Here is a 20,202-nt window from a genome sequence, read left to right on the forward strand (position 1 = left end):
CTAAGACTGTTTGCTAGTTGATTCTTTGTTTTGGCAATTTGATGGTTTTGATGAATTTGCTGTGATCCAGGGTGTTCAAGTACTTCTCTGAGCATTGGCCTCTGGCTGGGATTATGCTTCAACAGTCTTGAAATGAAGTCCCTGGCTCCCTCTGTTACAAAGTCAGGGAATGTGAATTCAACCCATGATATTCTTTTGTAGGTCTCTTGGTATGTGTTTGTCTCAAACAGAGGCTTCCCAACTAAAAATTCATAGCAAAGAACTCCAAGGCTCCAGAGATGCACCTTCTCATGCATCCGACCTTCAATCCTTTCGGGAGGCAGGTAGTCCAGGATGCCGCAGAGAGTGGTCCTCCTGGAAGATGGAGCATGTACTGACCACCCAAAATCTGCTTTTTAAGCTCTCCAGCTGATCCGAGAAGTAAGTTCTCTGGCTTAATGTGTCTATGAATAACTCTCTTCGAATGACAGTAAGACAGGGCATTTGCCAGTTCTGTGATATAAGTAGCAGTTCTCTGCTCATCAAACTTTGAAAGTTTCTGAAGCTCTCTATAGACTGTTCCAAGTGGTGCATATTCCAGACTTAGGTAGACTCTGGTGGCATCATGGAAATCACCATACAGTCTGAGAACGTTAGAGTGCCGAAGGTGTGTGCCACCACGCACGGCCCAAGGAGGAACTAATTATTTTAATGCCTAGACTCCCTTGCAAGCCTTCTTCAAGTAAACTGTTTTGCTAAATGATTTAGTTTCGTAGGCTTCCTATACCAGCTAGGGAGGGTTAAGTCACGACTGAATCACAAGACTTAAGAAGGGTCCCTCCTGGCCAGCACAATGGCTCACACCTGTAATCCCAACACTTTGGGAGACCGAGGCGGGTGGATCACCTGAGGCCAGAAGTTTGAGACCAGTCTGGCCAACACAGCAAAACACCGTCTCTACTAAAAATACAAAAATAAACTGGATGTGGTGGCACACTCCTGCAATCTCAGCTACTCAGGAGGCTGAGGTAGGAGAGTCGCTTGAACCTGGGAGGTAGAGGTTGCAGCCGAGATTGTTCCACTGCACACCAGCCTGAGGGACAGACTCCATCTCAAAAAAGAAAGAAAAGAAAAGGTAAGGGGACAGAGAGACAGGGTGACAAGACTCCAGCTGAGACATATGAGGATGGTTACTCACTCCGGGGCAGGAAAGGTGACACAAGGCTAGATTAGACCTCGAGGTCTTCAAATTAGACCCTGAGGAGCCTTCGGTTCTTTTTTTTTTTTTTCTGAGACAGAGTCTCACTCAGTTGCCAGGCACCAGGCTGGAGTGCAGCGGTGCGATCTCGGCTCACTGCAACCTCTGCCTCCCGGGTTCAAGCAATTCTCCTCCCTCAGCTTCCCAAGTAGCCGGATTACAGGCACACACCACCACACCCAGCTAATTTTTGTATTTTTAGTAGAGACGGGGTTTCACCATGTTGGCCAAGATGGTCTTGATCTCTTGACCTCGTGATCCACCTGCCTCAGCCTCCCAAAGTGCTGGGATTACAGGCGTGAGCCACCGCGCCCAGCTGAGCCTTCAGTTCTTAAGGGATCAAGGTGCTTTTCCTTGAAATGACATAAAATGTACATGAATGCCAAGATTAAATCCCTGTGAGGATTGTTTCTCTCTCTCTTTTTTTAGAGACAGGATCTCATTCTGTTACCCAGGCTGGAGTGTAGTGGCATGAACACAGCTCACTGCAGCCTCTAACCCCTGTGCTCGAGCAATCCTCCTGCCTCAACCTCCCCAGTAGCTATAATTACAGGTACACACCACCACACCCAGCTAATTTTTTATTTTTTGTAGAGACAGCGTTTCCTTATGTTGCCTAAGCTGCTCTCAAACTCCTGGCCTCAAACGATCTTCTCACCTCAGCCTCCTAAATCACTGGCACTACAGGCTAAGTTTGGCCTGTTATTCTTTCTCTCTCTTTTTGTTTTTTTGAGATGGAGTCTCTCTCCCATCACACAGGCTGGAGTGCAGTGGCAAGATCTCGGCTCACTGCAACCTCCACCTCCCGGGTTCAAGCAATTCTTCCTCAGCCTCCCGAGTGGCTGAGATTACAGGCGTACACCACCATGCCCGGCTAATTTTTATATTTTCAATAGAGACGGGATTTCGCCATGTTGGCCAGGCTGGTCTCAAACTCCTGACCTCAGGTGATCTGCCCGCCTCAACCTCCCAAAGTGCTGGGATTACAGGCGTGAGCCACCACACCCGGCCAGGCCTGTTTTTCTTTAAGGGACTATGTTGCCCAGGCTGGTCTCAAACTCCTAGGCTCAAGCAATCCTCCCTGCTCAGCTTCCTGAGTAGCTGTGACTACAGGCCCATGCCACCACACACCTGGCTTGCATTTTAATTTCTGACAGCAAAGTACTAGATAAATTCACCAGTGCTAAATTTTTCTCTTTGGAGGCCTTGGGCTCCCGTCTTGCCAAGGAGCTGATCCCCCAAGGACTGAGCTGCTGCCTCCACCAGGAGTTGAAAGCCATCTAGAAGCTCCCCAGGTATACAGGTGGTGAAAACAAGTTTCAAGCAAAAGAACTGATCGGGGTTTGTAGGTGCGGAGGGGGCCTGCACACCTCCCCTGACTCCAGTTTCCTCATAGTGTATTCTACTTATGCTAGAATAGGGACTTTTTTTCCCCACCAGTTCTCAAATGATTCTTTATTGAAATATTTTCTTTTGTGTTTCTTAAGCTGAGCATTCCACAGCACCACTGTTGATGTCATCTATGATGTTATGAGGGTGGAGGCCATCAACATTACAGTCCACAGACTGGGAAGTTCCCAGGATCTCTTTTTTTTTTTTTTGAGACAGAGTTTCACTCTTGTTACCCAGGCTGGAGTGCAATGGCGCGATCTCGGCTCACCGCAACCTCCGCCTCCCAGATTCAGGCAATTCTCCTGCCTCAGCCTCCTGAGTAGCTGGAATTACAGGCACGCGCCACCATGTCCAGCTAATTTTTTGTATTTTTAGTAGAGACGGGGTTTCACCATGTTGACCAGGATGGTCTCGATCTCTTGACCTCGTGATCCACCCGCCTCGGCCTCCCAAAGTGCTGGGATTATAGGCGTGAGCCACCGTGCCCAGCCCCCCAGGATCTCTTTAATGTTTCCAGAGAGTTCTCTGGCTGAAGATCGGTGCTACACCTGTTGAGCAATGTTGACAATCTCATCAAAAGTGATAGTCCCACTGTGTTTAATGTTATTCTGTTTTTTTCTGTCTATTGGTGGTTCCTTGAGGGCTTTGATGATCAGGGTAGAGGCAGAAGGCACCACCTCAGTCTGGGTCTGTCTATTCTGAATGGTCAGTTTCACTATAATCCTCAGGCCTTTCCAGTCACTCGTTGCCTTGGCAATGTCATCACCAACCCTTTTTGGAGACAGACTCAGGGGGCCAATCTTGAGGGCCAGCACAGACGTGACACTGACTTCACCCCCAGTGCATCTCAATTATACAACTTTGATCTCGCTCACATCGAACTTCAGCAATGTGGTGGAGGCGGCTGGTGTTGGATGAACCCGGATTCAGGACAACCGAAGAAAATTGCACCTTGGCCTCCTCTGAGCTGAGAGCCAAAAAGGAGACTTTCAAACTACTTTTTTATTACCACATCCCAAAGTAAGAAATACTTTTTTACATGGTGCCCCAGTACAAACACACATTCACAAAATTCATAAAATGCTGATGTTTTCCATTCTATTCTTTTTTCTTTCTTTGAGACAGAGTCTCACTCTGTTGCCCAGGCTGGAGTGCAGTGGCATGATCTTGAATCACTTCAACCTCCACCTCTCGGGTTCAAGAGATTATCATGCCTCAGCCTTCCGAGTAACTAGGATTACGGGTGTGTGTCAGCATGTTCGGCTAATTTTTGTATTTTTAGTAGAGACAAGGTTTCACCACGTTGGCCAGGCTGGTCTCAAACTCCTGGCCTCAAGCAATCCACCCAGCTCAGACTCCCAAAGTGTTGGGATTACAGGCGTGAGACACCGTGTCCAGCCTTCTACTTCATTTTCTAATTTAAAGTTATGTAGCAACCCCTAAATTAATTTCACAACTCCCTAATAGTCCTGAACCAGTTTGAACCCCAGCACTGGAGTCATACTCTTGGGCTCTCTCCTCAACCCTCACTCACTGTCCCCTACAGGCTTGATTTATTTGGATGGGGATTTTAGAAGGCGGGAGGCATGCTCAAACTGGCTGCTTCTGAGCTCCCCTCCCAGCCCTGCCCATCTGCGAAGAGAATGGGTCAGGATGCTCCCTGCTTCCTGGGGTGGAGTCTGGCTCTGTAGCATCAGCAGGTGACATTTTTCTCTCCATTTGGCTGTCTCCTGCATCTTCTCAATTAGTTCTAAACTTGGGGAGAAGAAGTGTTATTTATTATCCTATAACATTTAGCAATGTTAAATAGTTCCAGGAGTTCCAGCAAGATAAGGGTTAATTTGTTCTCGATGGGTTTTCCAACAAGGGATTTGTTGGGGACACAGGTGAAAACAGTTTCATTGGGTCAATGGGGCAAGGCATAGGAAGCACAAATTACTCAGAAGTGGGGCTGAAATGGACAAGAACAAGAGGTAATAACCAGGGAAGCCAGTTTTCTGAAATGGAAGGAATCTGAGTATAGTGCGTGGGTTGCTAGAAAAGAGCAGGGGGCAGGATGGGAGGCAAGGAGTGAGAAGGGGTAGTGGGCAAATTTATTTATAAGTTAGTCCCCGCGCTGTACAAATGGCATGGAGTGGCTAACAATGAAACCACATCCTGAAATCAATGTCAATACACACACCAGGGGCAATCATTAACCAATGGGAAACTGGAGCTGGTACTAAACGCGCCAACCTCTCTTACTTCTGAGAGGCATTTAGTGCCCTTAGAAGTCCCAGTGGGGTTCGGCCCAGAAGGTCCACAGCAGAGCCTTTATGGTGCACCCTGACAGTGACCTCCTTTCTTTCTTCCCTGTGCTACTCTCCCCATATCCTTCTCCTGCCTCCAGACATAGCCTCCCAAATAAGTGCACAGTCCTCCAAAAGTGTTAATACATAAATAAATTTTTCTCTTTCTTTCTTTTCTTTTTTTTTTTTTGCGAGGGAGTTTCACTCTTGTCGCCCAGGCTGGAGTGCAATGGTGCGATCTTGTCTCACTGCAACGTCTGCCTCCGGAGTTCAAGTCATTGTCCTGCCTCAGCCTCCCTAGTAGCTGGGATTACAGGCGCCCACCACCACGCCAGGCTAATTTTTGTAGCAATAGTAGAGACGGGATTTCATCATGTTGTCCAGGCTTGTCTCAAACTCCTGACCTCAGGTGATCCACCCGCCTTGGCCTCCCAAAGTGCTGGGATTACAGGCATAAGCAATCGCACCGAGCCAGATATAAATTTTTCAAAAGAATCAATGCTGGAAGAAATAAGATATAGCTAAAACATCACTATCTGGGAGGAGAGGAGCATAGGTATGTAGCCAAAGGGAAAGGGGGCCAAATCAGAAGGAAAGGGGCTGGGACCCAGGGATACAGAGGAATCGGGAACTAAAAAGAGGTGAAGAGTTGAGACAATGTACAAGGGAAGCTGTAGCCCTGCTGGGTCCTGAGAGCCATAGGCGATCTCTTGACCCAGGTACCCTACAGCTGTACATGGAGACCCCTCCAGAGAGCCAAAAGAACCCGACTGCCGTACTCGGGGCGTTTCTCCTGCTCTTCCTCCTCGTGCTACACACCTAGAAGCCTTGGCAGTCAGCTCTAAACATTCTGAACTCCTGACACTGCTTAATTCAGCCTGATCAGGAGCCCAAGACAGCAAAACCCCCGGGGTCCGGGAAGCAGCGAAAGGAGGCTAGAGGCGGCGGGGAGTCAGGAACTTGGGTTCTCTTCCTGCCTCTGCCACCCCATAGCCGTTTAATCTCCAGCGTCTTGCTTCAGTTTCCTCCCCAAGGTCTTGAGGGATGCCTAGGAGAAAAAACGCTTGGGTTTGAACGCAGGCTACACCAAAGCACTACGATGCGGAGTTGGGCGGGTTACTGAGCTCCTGGGCCTCAGTTTCCCCTTCTGCGTGGTATCGTTGTAAGGGTAACCGAGAAACGCCGTGAGCTAACCCCAGGTGGATGCTAGCAAGCACTGCCGTCTCCCGTCCTCCTCAGGCATAGCCTCTCAATCTCCCCGGCACGCAACTGACAGGGGGAGCGGAGGTCCCCGAGGGCCAGCCAGCGCCTCCCACCGCGCCGCCGGATCCTGGGCGGCAAGCCGTGACAGCGGCGGTGCATTGTGGGGTTTGTAGTGCGGGACTGGGGTTGGGTGGGTGGGCGCGGCCGAGGCAGTCGCAGCGGGGCCATCTTCGGCGGGCGAGCGGGCTCGGACTGTGCAGCCCGCAACTGTGCCCCTCGCCCGGCCCGATGGCGCCGCGGCCGCTGGGCCCCCTGGTGCTGGCGCTGGGCGGCGCCGCGGCGGTGCTGGGCTCGGTGCTCTTCATCCTTTGGAAGACCTACTTCGGCCGCGGCCGGGAGCGGCGCTGGGACCGGGGCGAGGCCTGGTGGGGCGCGGAGGCTCCCCGCCTCCCGGAGTGGGACGAGTGGGACGTGAGTGCCGGGCCGAGGCCTGCGGAGGATGGGCAGGCCGGGACTGCGCCTCCGCGCATGTGGCCGAGGGGTGGGACCGCGGCCCTGCAGGCGCCGGGAACTTGGTTGGGGGGGCGGTGTCAGGGGCTTGGCCTCAGCAATGCAAAGGCTCCGCGCGGGTGGGCGATCAGAATCCGGTAACCGAGGAATGGGTGGGCGTCACTGGGTGTGTGCGGCACCGCAGCACCACGCTGTGGGACTTGGTCGTTCCCGCGGGGGCCGCAGTTTGGAGGGTGCGGCTCGAGAGCATCCCAGGACGCTGCTGGGTCGGCTCGCGCCCTTCCCGCCCCTGCGCAGTGCGCCCTGCCCCGGGGCATGCCGGGAGAAGCCCCGCCCCTCCCGCTCGCGGCTGGGACTCCGAGCCTGGCAGAGGAAGCTGGCGCGCGAGCCCGAGGAATTCGCCCGAGGCAGCTAGGGAAAGCCACAAGTCTGGGGTTTGGAATTCAGGACTCCCAAGGCAGCTCTCGTCCCCCTCCTCCAGGCCATGCCTGTCTGTCCCAGGACGAGTGGAGGGCAGGCCGGGGCGCTCTGGTGCCTTCGGTCTTCCTTTGGGAAGGGTCCGCCGGGAGGCTGCCGGCCGCAGCCCGACCTCCGCTTCCCCGCAGCCCGAGGACGAGGAGGACGAGGAGCCAGCGCTAGAGGAGCTGGAGCAGCGCGAGGTGCTGGTGCTGGGGCTGGATGGCGCGGGCAAGAGCACGTTCTTGCGCGTCCTGTCGGGGAAGCCACCGCTGGAAGGACACATCCCCACGTGGGGCTTCAACTCCGTGCGGCTGCCCACCAAGGACTTCGAGGTGGACCTGCTAGAAAGTGAGCGGACACCCTACCCCATCTCCTCATTTCCTCTACTTTACCAGTCCTGGATTCTCCGCAGGGAAGGAGGCTTCCAAAATGCATGTCTAAGCAGCACTTTCCCCTGTAGGAATCCTTCCCACCCCTTTCTTGGGCACCGGTTTCAGTCCAAGCTCTGTACTCTCACATTTAGGGCCCTTCATGATCAGGCCTCTCCAATTGCGCTCAGTAAATACTTGTTGAGTGTCTGCTGTGTGTCAGGCATTGTGCTGAGGGCTTTGTGGGGATCCAGAGATAAGCGCCTCTGACTCTCATAGCTTGGGATCCATAAGGGTCAGAGAAGCATAACCAGAAACACCAGGGTGCAGGGTGATCAATGGGAGTGTGCAGAGGGACAGAGGGACAGAAAGGTGACCCAGACTGGGGACTGTTGGCAACCATGTGTTCTTAGGATGAAATATGGCATTTCCAAGGAAAAGAAGGGCATGGTGAAACTGAACAGGGGAAACTGAATGAAGAATGGCTGTGTATAGTCAGGGCAGGGGGTCCTGAGTTTTCTAGACAGTAGGACTCCTGGCTCCTATCACAGCCATCACTGACCGTTTTGAACCTATAGGAGAAAGCTAGAAATTGGCAAGAGGCAAAGCAAGACAGCCAAGTGGGGAGAACTGAAGAGTGCCATTTATTGAGCACCTGTGTGTCAGTCCTGTGAAAGGTACATTGTACATGGTACTTCTGGGATTTACTGCAGCCTCTTAGGAAAGTTCAGTGAGGAGTCTGGTGCTTAGGTGCTTAAAGCTATGGACTTGCCTCGAGAGACCCACCTGTATGAGCTAGAGCCAAATGCAGTCTGAGAAGCTGTGGAACCTGCAGCCTTTTCCTTGCCCCTGGCTGGTGGAAGCTCGCAAAGCTAGAAGTAGGGTGCGGTGGGGCTGTGAGCATTGAGCCAGGGCCCAGGAGGCTCTGAGCTGGCCCCTGGCCTCTCCTCAGTTGGTGGCAGCCAGAACCTGCGCTTCTACTGGAAGGAGTTTGTGAATGAGGTGGATGTGCTGGTGTTTGTGGTGGACTCAGCTGACCGACTGCGGCTGCCCTGGGCCCGACAGGAGCTGCACAAGCTGCTAGACAAGGACCCTGACCTGCCTGTCGTCGTGGTGGCCAACAAGCAGGTGAGGGCTGTGGGAGGCCAGCTCAGGCCAGTGGATATCCACTTAGAGATGCTTGGGTAGGGGCAGGGAGCGCTGCCTGGGCCCATGGCCTAGAGAGGGTGGCTGAGATGCTGCCCCCACTTCTTCTACCTTTGCTCTGTCCTCATCCCTGCCTCTGTCTTCCTTCCTCTTTGCCTCCCTATCATCTTGCACCCTGGAGAGATGAGAAAAATAATAATTAAGTGCTTGCTATATGCCAGGCGTGGTATTTTGTTTTTGTTTTTTGAGACGGAGTCTGTTGCCCAGGCTGGAGTACAGTAGCATGATCTCGGCTCACTGCAACCTCCCGCTCCCTGGTTCAAGCAATTCTTGTGCCTCGGCTTTCCAAGTAGCTGGAATTACAGGCATGTGGCACCGCACCTAGCTAATTTTTGTATTTTTAGTAGAGGTGTGGTTTCTTTTTTTTTTTTAAAGATGGGAGTTTCACCATGATGGCCAGGCCGGTCTTGAACTCCTGACCTCAGGTGATCCACCCACCTCAGCCTCCCAAAGTGCTAGGATTACAGGTGTGAGCCACCACGCCCGGCTTGAGGTGGGGTTTCATGATGTTGGCCAGGCTGGTCTCAAACTCCTGACCTCAAGTTGAACCGACCACCTCAGCTTCCCAAAGTGCTGGAATTGTAGGTGTAAGCCACATTGTCCGGCCCCCAGGTGTGGTTTTGAATAACATTTCTTCTTATGCTTCTGTTGACCCTATAAAGTATGGGATACTGTTCCCATCTTATAGATGAGCCAAGTTTTGTAACTTTCCAAGGCTGTACATTTTGAGTAACAGAATTGGTCCAGGCATGGTGGCTCATGCCTGTAATCCCAACAGAGGCTGAGGAGGGTGGTTTCTTTGATTCCAGGAGTTTGAGACCAGCCTGGGAAACATGGTGAAACTCTGTCTCTACAAAAAAATGCAAAAAAAAGTAGCTGGGCATGGTGGTGCGTGCCTATAGTCCCAGCTACTTGGGAGGCTGAGGCAGAAAGATCACTTGAACCCAGGAGGTCAAGGCTGCAGTGAGCTGTGATCACACCACTGTACTCCAGCCTGGGTGACACAGCAAGACCCTGTCTCAAAAAAAAAAAGCAGTGGAATTGGGATGACTAACTCTAAAGCTGTACCTTTTCTACTCTGCTATGCCCTTGCAACTTCTGGCTCTAGATCAGAGAACTGAAGTTGGTAACTGATTAGAGGTAAAACAGGTTAAATAATAACAATAACAGCTAACATTTATTGTGTGCTTACAGTGTACCATACATGTGGTCAGCACCTGACAATCATGACCTTACTTCAGCCCTGCAAAAACCCCATGATAGGCCCTGTCATTACCACTAAATACCTGAAGTTACAGCTGGCATGTGGCAAAGCCCAAACTCAAACTCAGATCTTCTTCAGAGTTCCTGCTCTTAACCAGTATGCTGTACTCTCTTGAGTGCCAGAGTCACCTTGGGCCCAGGAACCTGCAGTATCACAGACTTGGGTCCCATTCTCAGTATCAGGTGAAACTGCCAGAGTACAGAATCTGATCATATTTCCTGTGGCCTAAACTCAGGTGCCTCTGAGAGCTGTAGGATTTGTTTCCAACCTGACTTGGAGAGAGGCTGTATGTCTTTTTTTTTTTTTTTAAGACAGAGTCTCATTCTGTCACCCAGGCTGGAGTACAATGGTGTGGTCTTGGCTCACTGCAGTCTCCACAACCTCCACCCCCTAGGTACAAGTGATTCTCCTGCCTCAGCCTCCTGAGTAGCTGGGACTACAGGCGTGTGCCACCACACTTGGCTGATTTTTGTATTTTTAGTAGAAATGGGGTTTCACTGTGTTGGCTGGTCTTGAACTCCTGACTTCATGATCCGCCCGCTTCAGCCTCTCAAAGTGCTAGGATCGGAGGTGTGAGCCACCGCACCCGGCTGGCTGTATGTCTTTGACCTCAGATTCCCCCACCTATTAGGAAACATTTGACAATTGTTTATAAACAGGTGACTGTATGTCCTGTCCAAGACAATTTCCATTTACCACTGTTGTTCTGGTACTATTAGTAGTGCCCACTCTGAGCCTCAGACTACCCCAGTTTGGACTAGGAATCACATCATATCCTATTTATAAACTAGTTTATAGCAGTTTTGAATCTGTAGGAGACAACATCTAAGGTCCCAGCAGTCTATGAATTGCTCCAGGAAGAATCATTTAAATCTTGGGCCAGGGTTGAAATTACAATGTACCATCACCAGCCATGCTGTGTAGTGGTCTCTTGTTTTCCTCCAGCTAGTTTCTAGAGATCTTGTCAGGAAGTGATCCTGCTGTATCATCTGTCCATGACTGAGTTGAAGACCCTTGGTTATCAAACCAACCTGAGTTGGAACCTGGCTCTGGAACTTATCACTGTTACCTTAGGTCAATGATTTCACCTTCCTGAGCTAATTTTCAAATCAATTAAGTGTAGACTGTGAAAATTAAATAAGCTAGGTATATAAAGGCCTTGTCTACAATGCTTGACATATAGAAAGTGGTGTATTTCTTGCCACAGTGGTTGATGACGCAATGAAAAGAGGTTGGTACAAAGGAGAGCCCAGGGCGAGGGAGAGAGCATTGAGTTTAGACCAAGGGGTCCAGAGGCTACTTCTGGGAACTTGGGGCCTGATATTCCTGGGTGTAGCCTAAAACAGTTTATTTCACGAATGACAAGGGCATGAGTATGTTAGGAAATGCTGCCAGCTGTGTTCTGATTTCTCTGTCTCACCCAGGACCTGAGCGAGGCCATGAGTATGGTGGAGATGCAGCGGGAGCTGGGCCTGCAGGCTGTCGATAGCCAGCGGGAGGTTTTCCTCTTGGCGGCCAGCATTGCCCCTACAGGACCCAGCTCTGAAGAGCCTGGCACCGTGCACATCTGGAAACTGCTCTTGGAGCTTCTCTCCTAGGCTGGAGCTCTCCTGCTCACCGCCTGCCTGTGAAGATCACAGTTGTACTGCTGCTGCTTCATTGCCAGACTGGGCCTGGGACAAGAGCCACATGGAGAGCATTTCCCTCCTCCCCTCCTTTCCCTCTCGAGAGCAGGGCCTGGGTAAGGCCAAGAACCATGCAGAAGCCTTCATGGTGAGGTGACCGTGAAGCTGAAGCAGGGAGGTGGGTGAGAGAGGGTGGGGAGGATAATGTCTGGCTCATTCCAGGCTGGAATGTGGATCCAGCTTTCCCTTCTCTTACCTGTACAGTGAGATGCTCAGTGGGCTCAATCCTTCCCTCCTTACAGTCCCAGCAGCTGAGGAACTAGTGCAGGTGTCAGAAACTTTCCTAGAGCCTCAAGGTCTCCCAGTCTAGACTGTTCCCTCCTGGTGATGTCATGCCCTTCTCACGTGGGCAGCTTCTGAGCGGTAACACAGCAAGCCTTTGCTCCCAGTCCTGCATTGTACAGCCCCAGCTCTACGTAAATGACTTGTGGCCTTGTGCAATCTCTGCCTCTCTGGCCCCAGGGCCATTATTTTTAAAGGGAGGTGGTTTCCTAATTCGGAGATGCCTTTCCTAGCCATGGAAGTGTGAAGTGCTAGGATGAACCTGGCCATCCTAGCAAGGAGCTTTCTGAAGACCTCCCTGCTTTTCCCTGAGCCCAGGCCTGGTCTGCCAGCCTCTCTTGACTACAGAATAACTGATATTCACCAACCAAACAGAAAAAGTGAAGCCTGGGATTTTTCCCGACTAATCTGGCGACAAGCTGCTGCTCTTGTACTAACTGTGCCAATGCCCATGTTTACAGAAGTCAGGGGAAGGAACGAGCCTGTGTCCCTGGGAAGACAGTCAACTGGAGCTAGGTGTTGACCTCAGAACTGCATTTTATTTATTAATTTCTAAGAGAAACAGGCCAGAATTCTAGGCTCTGTTTCTAGGTGCTGTTATCAAAACCCCAGATGATAGTGATAGAAAATGTAGAACTTAGGAAAATAGCTGGAATCATGAATGACAATGAGAGATAACATACAGATGTCAATGGAGACAGAGTTGTAGGCTTCCTCCTACCACCTGGCCTTTGAGGCTATCGTTGATATCGTAGTACTTTACGTGGATTCACATGAACTGAAACTCTACCACTTGGCCCAGGATGTTGAAAGCCTGCAAACTCCTTCTGGGTAGATAACAAATGACTCTGGGAGAGGATCTCCATTATGTGAATTAGGTAAAAAGATGGAAAAAAAATTGTATTATGCGATCCTAAGGATAGGAATAGCAGACCAGCCAACAGGATGGCCTTGGGTACATCACTCAGTCTTTCTGGACTCATTTTTTCCCCAGTGAAAGCCAAGTTGGACTGAATTTCTAGACTTCTCATCAGTGCACATTCTGTGGTTCTCCAGCACTTGGTGATCAGTCCAGTTTAAGGACTGGCTCTGTACTGACATTTATTGTTGGTACAGGGAAAGAGGAGCCTGTTGTCTGTTAGGGACCACTAAATAATCAACAACCACAAATGGATTTTTTTTTTTTTTAAGGAAAGTTGTCCAACTCAATTTGCTGTCTAGTTGAGAATAGAGATGTGTGCCTTCATTTCATTTGACATTTACCCAGCATGCCTCAGTTCCACACTGTGACCAGTGCAAGAAGAGGAACTATGATAAAAATAGTTCAACAGGCAGTAAGGAAGGTGGGAAATACTGAAGTCCAGAAGTGAGTGTGATCATTGGAAGAGTGGCTGCCGTGCCCTTGGGCTCCGTACACATCAGAGTAGAATCACTGTTCTTTAAAGTGCTGGTTCACTTTCTGCAGTAAGAAGTGATTTATGTGCTCTTATATAAAATTTTAAGGAATGACTTGGGTTTTATAGTAGTCTTTGAAACTTTGCTGTCAGCTTTCCATTTTGTCATTGGAAGGGTAAGAGACTTTTCTCCTTTGCTCTATGAACTCCTTATTCTTCAGTGCTTGAAGGTGTTAACAAAAAAAAAACCTTAGACAACTTTAACAGAGTTGAAAAACTGTTCTGTTTTTGAAGAAAAAAGATTCATTAACAGGGTGGTACCTAGGTTGGAAAGCAGTTCAGAATGTTCAGTGTGTGTAGGCCATATTTATAGCCAGAGAAATGAAAATGACTTAGATTGTCTGACTGGCTACAGTCTGGCATTTGCCTTATTTAGACATTTTAGCAGCCTTCAGCCTATGATTAACTGAAGGTTTGACTGCTGTGATTGGCTAAAATTCGGCTACTTGTTAGAACATACTTTTAGGTTAGGTTAGGAGTTGTTTACACTTTAAATTACAATTCACTGTGTACAAAGGCAGCTTTAGGCCAGACTTAATTCGGCTTAACAATTTCCCCCATTTTGGTCAGCCTCTTAATTTTGAGAGATTGATAATTCCAGGCACTGACTACCTTCTAGCACCGTCATGAGAGACTTGTTTGATCTCATTATGGAATTCACAGTTTATAATGTTAGAGGATTCTTCGTGTCTTCATGTTTTTGTTACTCTAATCGTAATGAGACCGTTTGAGGTACAAAGGATGGCTGCATTGGTGTATTTAAGACTATAGCACATCAGTGAGGACCTTAGGATGGCTATCAGGAGCATCATACCAAGAAACTGCAATGCATTCCTTAATATGAGTCTCCACAAAGCAAACTGATCAGAATCAAACAGCTCAAGTTCAGATGATAAAAATAGTTCAGTGGCATTCAAGCTCTGTTGTTCATAGTCTTTGTTCAGGGCATAATGGCCACTAAGGACATAGTTCACTATGAAGTAGCTTAATTTTAAAGTTTGATTTTTTAGTTAGCTTGGTAACAAAAGTCATAGTTATTGGGATAGCCACTAAAAAGAAATATAAATATTAGAAAACCTTGAACAGTTAAGCTTGCTATCTACCATTGAGGATGCCTACAAACCAACCACTCTCTGTTCCTGCAAACACATTATGTGTTCCTTTTTCTTGAGAAATGTCCTTGATGTGTTTGGTAGCAGTATCTACAGAAGTGACAGTCACCACTGCCTTTTTTTTTTTTTTTGAGACAGAGTTTCACTTTTGTCCCCCAGGCTGAAGTGCAATGGCATGATCTCAGCTCGCTGCAAACTCTGCCTCCTGGGTTCAAGCGATTCTCATGCCTCAGCCTGCCGAGTAGTTGGGATTACAGGCGCCCACCACCACACCTGGCTAATTATTTTGTATTTTTTAGTAGAGATGGGGTTTTACCATGTTGGCCAGGCTGGTCTTGAACTCCTGATCTCAAGTGATCCACCTTCCTCGGCCTCCCAAAGTGCTAGGATTACAGGTGTGAGCCAGTGCGCCTGGCCCCACCACCACCTTTAAGCTCTCCTTATTAGTAGAATCAGGGGAAAGGTAAGCACAGCATCCAGTTTTGTTCAGCACCATACACAAGCTCCTAGCTGGGCAAAGGAAATCTAAAGCTACATGAAGTTCCATTAAGTGTTTCTGTTGAACACAGATGGCCTCATCCATCCATCTGTGGCTTCTACTCGTGTGAATCTATGTGCTACAAAATTTTGTTCAATTTAGCATTAATTTTAATTCCATACAGTTGGCACCCCACTACTGCCAAAACTGAGTCTCCAGGAACCCCACTGGGACATTTGGTCAGTGGAAACTAATCATCCGTTTGAGGGTAGGTATTCATTTTAGTCCTTGACCTGTGATTATGGGGACTTTCAGGGAAAGGTGTTCATAAGGCAAGTGTGAATCAGACCAAACAGCAAGATCTGAAGTCAGGACAGAGTAATCAAATTATCCAGAGACCTAATATATACCCTCTGAAGCTGGAAAGGCAGGGCCACCTGGTAGCGTTTCAGCAGGGGTCACTTAATGTTCCCCCATAAGTCTGCATAGCTCCTAAACAAGGTCCAATGGGGAATTTGTTTTTATGTGGTCCTGTTATAGCACGCTGTAAGGGTGCATAACCACAGCCAGTGAAAAGGGATCCTACTGGATGTAACCCAGTGACATTATATAAGCAATCGCTTGGACTCACATAGGTAGTTTCCAGGTCTTGAATATGTGATGCCTGGAAGCATAGGCATAGGCAGTATTCCTTGCATAGGCATCACCTGGACAGGTAATAACTGTAAGTAATAAATTAGCATTTCTTAGTTATTAATTGTAAAGGTCAGGGTACCACTTCCAGTGAGTATAGGGAAGCAAGTAGGAGTGGTGTTTACAATATCAAGGTTAGCATTCCACTCTTCCTTTGGGGTTTCAGGGTGACTCATTGGGAAAGAGATACTGGCATTAATGGAATCGTTTCCTGATTTGGACATTGACTCGCAAACTCAACAGTTACTCCAGTTTCTTGCTAGAGCATTAGCCTTTGCTAAAGCCAGCCCCAGATTATGGTCCCATGGATTTTCCCATAAAGAGAGGGAAAGGATTTGGGTGGCAGAAAATAGGAAAGAGAGGGGAAAAGATGATTTTTTATTATTGCAGTGAAGTCCTGATCCACAATCCAGGGAAAGCTGTTCATGTCTAGGATGTCATTTGCTTCTGGGGAAAAACTTCCCTGCTTGGCTTTACCGAATAGCGTCCATGTAGTTCCAGGAGTCTGGAGAGGTCCTTTTGAGTTGTGGGATGTGGACCCAAGGTTTGAAGCCCTGAAGTGTTACCACAGTGTGGGGAATGAAAGAACTTGGTGTATCTTTGAATGAGGTTTAAGGACACTTCTCTGATGTCATCTCAAGAAGATCCAGTCTCAGGTTCCAGATTGTGAAGGGTTTGATTATACTCTGTGGGTCATGGGAAGTTTATTTTGTCAAAATACAGTGTGACATAATGCATTATAGCTTAGTAGTATTTAGTCATGTCAGCATTTAGGAGAGTAGGAACTACATAAAGTTCTATTAGGAGTACAAACTTTTCAGTAACTATTTCATAAGGCCTCCATCTGTCTCTTGTAGGAGCAGCTCTGATCTGCTGATCAAAGCCAATGATTAACTTTCTTTTTAAGAGATCAGAAAAATAAAAATTAAATTCAAAGCCAATGGTAGTACCTTTGGCCAAGATAATATAATCGATTCAGTTAATTTTGCCAATTTTAATTTTAAAATGTTACTGTCCTTTCCAGAAGACTAAGGGTGAAAGGGACAATGGTAGTGTCATTGTGTTTCTATCACTTTATTTAGCTGCTTTATAGTTTTTCCAGTCAAATGAGTTCCTCTGTCACTGGAGATTCTTCTAGAGATGCCCCATAAAGGAAACACATTTTCTTTTTTTTTTTTTTTTGAGACAGAGTCTCACTCTGTCACCCAGGCTGAAGTGCAGTGGTGTGATCTTGGCTCACTGCACCTTCCGCCTCCCAAGTAGCTGGTACTACAGGCACACACCACCGCACCGGCTAATTTTTGTAGTTTTTAGTAGAGACGGGGTTTCACCATATTGGACAGGCTGGTCTTGAATTCCTTACCTTGTGATCTGCCTGCCTCAGCCTCCCAAAGTGCTGGGATTACAGGTGTGAGCCACTGAGCCCAGCCAGGAAACACATTTTCTTATAACTCCTTAGCTACTGTCATAGCATCAGCTTTCTTACACAGGAAAGCGTCTATCCAACCAGAAAACACACCAGCTGTTACAAGAACATACTGACACTGAGGGTGGCTACAAGAACATACTGACACTGAGGGTGGCAGTTGAATGAAGTCCATCTGTAAATGTTCAAATGGTACATCAGGTGGTGGTGGAAATATACCACTTGGAATTTTTATTATCTTCCCAGGATTATGAGTTTGACAAACTAAATACTGGTTATAACCCATTTTAGCAATTTAGAGTAGTCACACTACCAATATGTTTTATAATTTGAATCATTTTGCTCATTTCATGAGGAATTGTGAAGTGCAGTTGTTTTTTTTTTTTTTTTTTTTTTGGACACAGGGTCTTACTCTGTCACCCAGGCTGGAATGCAGTGGTGCAATCATGGCTCACTGCAACCTCCACCTCCAGGGCTCAAGCAGTCCTCCCACCTCAGCCTCCTGAGTAGCTGGGACTACCGGTGTGCACCACCATCCCCAGCTAATTTTTGTAGAGAGAGTTCTACCCTCTTGCCCAGGAGGTCTTGAACTCCTGGGCTCAAGCCATCTGTCCAGCTCAGCTTGCCAAAGTGCTGGGATTATAGGGATGAGCCACTACGTCTGGCCAAGTGCAAAGCTTTTAACAGTGGAAGTTTCAAAGGCTCAGGAAGGACCAGGGAGCCATCTGGGCTCTCCATGAGTTCACACTTAACATTATGTTTACATCTGTCAGACAACAATTTTGGTTTTCCAGATCAGGTGCATTGCACTGTTAGATGGGTCATCAAAAAGGTCCTCAGTCTAATGGTGTTATCATTGCACATCCTGTTTCAGCACTGTCTGATTTAGCATGAAAATCTGCCAGGGCATTCCCTTGAGATTCAGGTTCAGCTTTGCAGGTATGGGCTTCAATCTTAGAAGAATTTGTTATTTATTATTTTTCACCTTTATTCAAGATAGCTTGGAACTTAGAGCAATTTGTGATGGCAACAGGATAGTAGCGGGTTCATCCAATTGAGTCTGTTTTTAATGGAGGCTCCACTAGAAGTGAGAAACCCTCTTTGCTTCCATAACATGCCACAACTGTGGACTGCTCCAAAGGCGTATCTGCTATGTAAATAACATTTACTGATTTCCCTTCAGCTGTATGACAAGCCCAGGCGAGAGCAATAGCTCTGCAGTTGGAGCAGACTTAAACTGGGAAGAGTCCGCTTTTTTATTAACTCACTTTGGGTGGTAATGACATATCTTGCCAAAGAATAATTTCAAATGATGTTAGTCTACTTGCTGAAAAATGCTGGGTTTGACTGGAATTTAGTGGACTTTCCACAAAATGTGGAACTTGGAGAAAAAAGTTCATTCTCTAAAACCAGCTCAAATGAACCCTTTGCCAATCTGGTGGTTGCTGCCACTGCCTTTAAACAATTAGGATATGCCTTAGCTATTGCAGGCCATAATATGTGATGTGCCTATGTTTTCCCAGCTATGTTCTTTTTTTTTTTTTTTTTTTTGGTGGGGGTGGAGTTTTGCTCTTGTTGCCCAAGCTGGAGTCCAATGGTGCAATCTCAGCTCGCTGCGATCTCCACCTCCCGGGTTCAAGTGATTCTCCTGCCTCAGCTTCCCACATAGCTGGGATTAGACGTTTGCCACCATGCCGAGATAGTTTTTGGTGTTTAGTAGAGATGGGGTTTCACCATGTTGGTCAGGCCGATCTCAAACTCCTGACCTCAGGCGATCCGCCTGCCTTGGCCTCCCAAAGTGCTGGGCCAACTTGGTTGTTGAGTAAGAACTCCTAATGCCTGATTGTTTATGAACAAACAAGGTGGAGGGTTCAGTATAATTTGGAAATCCTAGAGCAACCGTATCTGTTACTTTCCATCCTGGTTTATGTTTCTTAATTAAACTACGAAGTTCTGAATGAAGTCCTTTTTAAATAGAGCAGTTACTGCCATTTCTGTCCCTGCAGGTTTTCACAAGGAGTGTTTGTAAATGAGCTCTATAATCTGAAACTGCTTCATCTTTCTTTCGCTCGCAAGATTATGTGATTGACCAATCCATTTTTTGTGGAAAAACCTTACGGATTGAATTAAAAAGATTTTCAGCAATTCTTCTAGTTCCTTTTGGCCCTCCTCTGAGGTTTTGGAGTGGTCTTTAATATCCTCAGCTTGTTTCCATTCTGCTCCTGCCATCCATTTTCGAGCTTCACCAGGTCCCAGTATCATGTGAAGAAATTGGTAAAGATTAGGGAGTCCTGGATCATAAGCTCCTATGAGGATTCTCAATTTCTCCGTACGTTTTTTGAGTATTTTCTCTTGGATTAGTTAAGTCTTTATGATGGCTCTAAGCTCAGCTTTATAGACCTTGGAGTAAAAGTGGTTACAGCAGGCAGGTCTCCTTGACTAGAGAATCTCACTTTGTAAGGCATTTACCAACTTCCCCTTTTTCATTAGCCTCAAGGAGAAAAGGTAATTGAGCAAAAGGGTAAAGAAGAGAAAGAGAAGGAGCAGCTGGGGTTAGTGCTCTGCATGAGCCTTTGATTTGCGTTTTGTAAAGAATCTTTTAGGGAGGCAGTTTTAGATTTGTATAATCTTTTAGATGCCTCTGCATACCAATTTAAAATGCATCCCACTGCTTTTGTGGAGTTTTGGATCCTTTCTTTTCTAATGTGCCCCACAAATAAACAGTTTTATTTAAATTAAAATTTCCTCATTGTGGCCATTTTAATTCTAAGTTGTTTCTAGTAAGGTTAGCCCGTTTTTCTAAAAACAAGTTCTGGGTTCATAATTTTGGGAATCTTTTTTCTTTCTTTTCCCTCCCTCCCTCCCTCCCTTCCTTCCTCTCTTTTTTTTTAGAGTCTTACTCTGTCACCACCCCCAGGTTCAAGCAATTCTCATGCCTCAATGAGGATCTTTTTTTCTTTCTTTTTATTTTCTTTTCTTTCCCCTCCCTCCCTCCCTACCTTCCTTCCTTCCCCCCTCTCTTTTTTTTTAACAGTCTTACTCTGCCACCACCCCCAGGTTCAAGCAATTCTCATGCCTCAGCCTCCTGAGTAGCTGCAATCACAGGTGTGCACCACCACGCCCAGCTAATTTTTGTATTTTTAGT

The 20,202-nt window shown here is 47.6% G+C and overlaps 1 protein-coding gene and 2 pseudogenes across 1 annotated transcript; 1 reads left to right on the forward strand and 2 right to left on the reverse strand.

Annotated features, from left to right (window-relative positions):
- LOC135275152 (aurora kinase A-like) lies at window positions 1–2,517 on the reverse strand (annotated as a pseudogene).
- A 202-nt stretch (window positions 2,518–2,719) lies between these two features.
- LOC105726792 (large ribosomal subunit protein uL11-like) lies at window positions 2,720–4,365 on the reverse strand (annotated as a pseudogene).
- Window positions 4,366–6,408: 2,043 nt separating this feature from the next.
- On the forward strand, window positions 6,409–19,802 carry ARL10 (ADP ribosylation factor like GTPase 10). Its single transcript, XM_012466354.3, has 4 exons — window positions 6,409–6,591; window positions 7,236–7,437; window positions 8,410–8,585; window positions 11,352–19,802. The coding sequence occupies exons 1-4, from the start codon at window positions 6,409–6,411 to the stop codon at window positions 11,523–11,525; spliced, it is 735 nt and encodes a 244-aa protein (XP_012321777.1). The 3' UTR covers window positions 11,526–19,802.
- Window positions 19,803–20,202: the final 400 nt, after the last annotated feature.

This window comes from Aotus nancymaae, unplaced genomic scaffold, assembly GCF_030222135.1.
Source record: "Aotus nancymaae isolate 86718 unplaced genomic scaffold, 86718_ANA_hifiasm-v0.15.2.pri h1tg000015l_1, whole genome shotgun sequence".
Classification (NCBI taxonomy): Eukaryota; Metazoa; Chordata; class Mammalia; order Primates; family Aotidae; genus Aotus; species Aotus nancymaae.

What these genes read in the sequence shown, in the direction of transcription:
- ARL10 (XM_012466354.3), top strand. Translation starts at nt 6,409, where the DNA reads ATGGCGCCGCGGCCGCTGGGCCCCCTGGTGCTGGCGCTGGGCGGCGCC. An exon ending in CGAGGTGGACCTGCTAGAAA is followed by an intron (nt 7,438 to 8,409) that starts GTGAGCGGACAC and finishes GCCTCTCCTCAG; the next exon opens with TTGGTGGCAGCCAGAACCTG. An exon ending in TCGTGGTGGCCAACAAGCAG is followed by an intron (nt 8,586 to 11,351) that starts GTGAGGGCTGTG and finishes TGTCTCACCCAG; the next exon opens with GACCTGAGCGAGGCCATGAG.